At 36.2% G+C, this 4,254-nt stretch overlaps 1 protein-coding gene across 1 annotated transcript in view; it reads right to left on the minus strand.

The window, feature by feature from the left end:
• Ankrd31 (ankyrin repeat domain 31) overlaps window positions 1-4,254 on the minus strand; it is a 206,556-nt gene that overhangs the window by 58,622 nt on the left and 143,680 nt on the right. Inside the window, exon 14 of the mRNA XM_004643500.1 lies at window positions 2,616-4,065. Coding sequence (XP_004643557.1) covers window positions 2,616-4,065 — 1,450 coding nt within the window. The remainder of the gene's footprint in view (window positions 1-2,615; window positions 4,066-4,254) is intronic.

A 4,254-nucleotide genomic window follows, 5' to 3' on the forward strand; every position in this document is an offset into this window, starting at 1 on the left:
CTTTCTTATTGTACTTTCTAAATGCCAGAAGCCACGATACAATTTTAGAGTAAGAGACAAAAGGATTAAATGAATATTCTCCAAAAAATGGATTGCTGATTGACAGGGCAGACCATAGCTATCTCCCACTGACATCCAGACTAAAGCATACTTGTTTTTAAAGAGAACTACATACTCACACTCATAAATTCTTCACTGGCATGCCTGCATGCATGCACACACACACACGCACACAGAGAGGGAATATATTTTAAAATTATAAAATATCTAAGGTTGCAGGCCTATAGATTACACATTTAAATTGAAAATCCTTTCCAGTAATTCTTATTGTTGATGCCACAAATCCTATTACCTTGTCTGGTGTATCTGCAGCAAAGATAGCCAGATAATAAAAAATTTTGGAGCAAAAATTTAAAAACTGATTGTTACTGTAATCCTAAATCTCCAGAGAATTTAACTAAAATTTTAATATAATACCTGGAAGAAGCTAAAAAGGAAGCAAATAGTACTCACATTAAATCTCTTTTAAAATAGTTTGGATTCATACTATACTATTAATATGTGCAATGGTATTAAATACTATAATTTGTTCCTTTATATACGATGTATTTTTTCTCTCTGGAAGGTTTTAAAACCTTTTTTATTTTTATTTTGAAATTCTACAGTGAGACATGTTGTTCACTGTACTGGATGCTAAATGGGGCTTTAAATACAGAAACTCCTGTCCTTCATTTCTTGTATCTTTGATGATTTCTTTTTTCCTGTTCTCTTTCGGTTTCCTGAAGTGATCACCCAACTTTTACCACAAATCAAGTGGCATAAAACAACAGAAATTTATTTTGCCACAATTAGAAAGCCGAAGTCCAAAGTCAAGGTATCAGCAGGGCTGCAGCGCCTGAAGAAGTCCTACTGCAGACGCTCGCATGCTCCTTCCAGCCTGTCAGGACTGTCAGTACTCCTCAGCTTCCGTGGCTGACAGCTATATCGTTCCTTTGCTTCTCTGCTGTGTCTCAAATCTCTCTCTACTTTTCTTATCATTAGGGTACTTGCCATTAATTTAGGTCCACTGGGATTATCCAGGATGATCTAGTTCATCTCAAGGTACTTAATTACATATGCAAATGTTCTTTTTCCAAAAATGTTAATATCCCATCTTTTACTATACAGAGTAGTATTAAGAATCCCAGGGGCCTGGAAGTCGACATGCTCTAACCCAATGCAGGATATGTAAGAAGGGCTTCATTTTATGTAAGGGGAAAAACCAGAAGATTCACAGAGAACCAATTTAGTGGCTTCCCTACCTCTTGACACTGTGAATCATCTTTTCTTTGCTTAGTGTTTAAACTAATGTGGCCCAGGTTTATTTTTCATCACAGAACTAGCTCTGAAAACCATCAAAGGAAAAATAGTTTCCCATACTGCAAACCACTTATCTGACACAAAGAATCTAATGGCAATGCTTCTTTAATATTTCTTGTTAAAATGACTGAATGGAAGTGCCTAAGGAACCTGAGGCAGTTTACCACTGTTGGTCCTAAGGAATATTCTGGATGTTTCTGCTGTTTATTCTATCTCTGTTAACATAGCAAATTATAAGTCATAGAGATATGACAAGAACATATACAATGTCTAACAGATCCTCAAGTGATGCCTTAACAAATATGGCTGAAATAAATTTATAACAGTGAATGACTTAAAAATATAAAGTGCAATTTGAAAGTTTAGAAACTCTTTGAAGGAGACTGGGTCACTGGCTTTCCCAAATCTTTTACCTGAACAACTATACAAACCTTGGTTACAGGTAGCTTTCAAGAGACTTTGTCTTTCTCTGAAATTCTGCTCTTTTTTCTGTTCTTGGGCATGAGGAGACATGTGAATTCCTAAATCAATTTTTTCTTTTTCCTCCAGACAATCTGTTACAATGCTTGCATCTTCATTGATATTAGTTAATTTCTCATCTGAAAAAATAACTTATAGAATCAGTGTTACAGCTCAATGGTTACATGACAAGAACATTCATGTTTTTAGAAATCTATTTCAAGCATTACTATTTAAAGGAATGCAAGACCTTAAAATGCTTTTTTTAAAACAAAGTTTCCTAGCTGCCATACATAGTTGAAATTAACAGAGCTAACACTTTACTACTGTGAAAATGTGGTTAGGTTTCCTAATACTAAATAAGCACTATATAAAAAAGAATCATAAAAATAGACATACTGTTTGCCAACTTCTATACTTTATCAGTTGAGCAATCTTTTTTTTTTTTTTTTTTTTGCTGGCTCAGCCTGCTCAGGGCGGGGCTGGCATGGTATGCCATGGCAGGGATTGAATCGAGGTCCTCTGTGTCTGCCTAAGCTTGCCTAAGCAGGAGCTTTAGATCTCTGAGCTATCTCACCAGCCAAGCAGCCATTTCTTAAGTAAGTGGCTTATTTAAGAAATTATTTAATAATTAAGTAATTATTAATTACTAGACTTAGTGGCATCCCAAATCATGGACCACACAGTCTAATTCTTGTCAGTTTGGGCACTGGTTAAATGGAATTCAGTTGGAAATTTATATAACGATTAAGCAAAATATTAGGAAATGTACATAGATTGAGAAATACTATTAATACCTGCTTTGTGAGAAATTTCCTTCCCTTTCTGATTAAATTCTGAGATGTCAGTCAATTCTTTACGCATATTGTTAGTGGAACAAAGATTTATGTTAGGCATAGGCTCACTCTCTGGAAGGTTTTGTTTCTTTTTTTCAACATTAGTTATTCCTATTTCTTGAGTATGAACAACAATGGGAAAAGGTCTTGGTTTTTGGTCTTTGTCACTGTAATTCCTTTTAGTGTCTTCTTTCATTACTTTTTCCATAGTATGTGTATCTGTTTGATTCATTGAAGGATTTGATTCCCTGGGGCTATTATCTTGAGGCTTTTTAAATAACTCCACAGGACTAGTCAACTTTGAAGCTTCATGTGTAGAAAGGGTCCTTGTACATGCCAGGGAAGTGTGCTCAGGACTGCCAAATGAGTGGGCAGAAGAAGTTTCATCTGTGCATTGTTCGTAATTGGCAACATGTTGTTCAGAAACTATTACTTTATCTAAATCAGAAAAATTAACAGCTTCCTGTTGTGGAAGTATGGTTATACAGTCTTCTTTTAATTCATTTTCCTGTGAGAAATGGACTTCTGATGGTAGAAACTGTTGAAAATCCCCTTGTTGTCTATTTCTTAAGTTTCCTTCATAGTGATTTTTGCATCCTGTAGAACACAGCGGCATTCCAGATGTTACCACCTTCTCAGAGATAAAGCAGTCATCACAATTATTCTTTATAAAGCATAGGAAAGAACTTTCCCATTTATTAAAGGTCTTATTATTTTTACCTGACTTAATAATTTTAGGAGATTTATAAGGGCTATTCTGTGGTCCTTGGTAAACAGTATCTACAGAAACAGGTGGTAACTTGACTTCTTTACATAATGAAGGTCCAGAGAAAGAACCAACTTTAGTTTGGCCAATACACTCTAACCCCAATAACTGTGTTTCTTGACCTTCTGGTAAGTCGAGATGGTGGGTATCTGCCTCTTTGGAAGCTGAACAAACCTCAACTTCGTTACCTAATCCATCTTTTAGGCTTGATGGAGTTGGGCTACAGGGTTCATGTGAGTCTTTGGGAGGGTCATTAAGGGCTTGGAGATCATGCTGCTGACAAGCAACTGATCCATTGATTGTCCTAGGAGATGAGACAGCTACTGCTTCTCTTGAAGTGTAGTCTCCATCATCTGCCTGAGTCTTTTTATCTTGTGAGTTCTTTCTTCCTTTCATATCTTTGACATCACAATGGCGGCCTTTTGTGAGTCCTGGAGAGTGTGTTTGGTTAAGAGCTGATTGCTTACGCTTGGATTTACCGTATCTTGTGATTCTGCAAGTTTGGGAGTGATGTTCATATACATCTTCATTTGTAAATAAACCCTCTTTGCTTCTTTTATTGACTTTCACATGTTCTGGTTTTGGACGGCTGGAATTTCCATTACAAACAACCCCAGTGTGGTTTGTAGGATGAAATTTTGGTTTCTGTAGAGATAAAAATATATATTTAGCATACTCTACATCATTGATCACTTTCCTCTTTGGCCCCATAATCTCCTTGATCAGAAAATTTGGGACACAACTGAGTTACATGATGTTACAGTACAAGTTCTCATACTTCCTGAGTCTTAATTGACCTTGGAAGGCTAGGGCCAAAATGTTGGCTTTCCTTGC

Source organism: Octodon degus, unplaced genomic scaffold, assembly GCF_000260255.1.
Source record: "Octodon degus isolate 3935 unplaced genomic scaffold, OctDeg1.0 scaffold00177, whole genome shotgun sequence".
In the NCBI taxonomy this organism is placed as follows: domain Eukaryota; kingdom Metazoa; phylum Chordata; class Mammalia; order Rodentia; family Octodontidae; genus Octodon; species Octodon degus.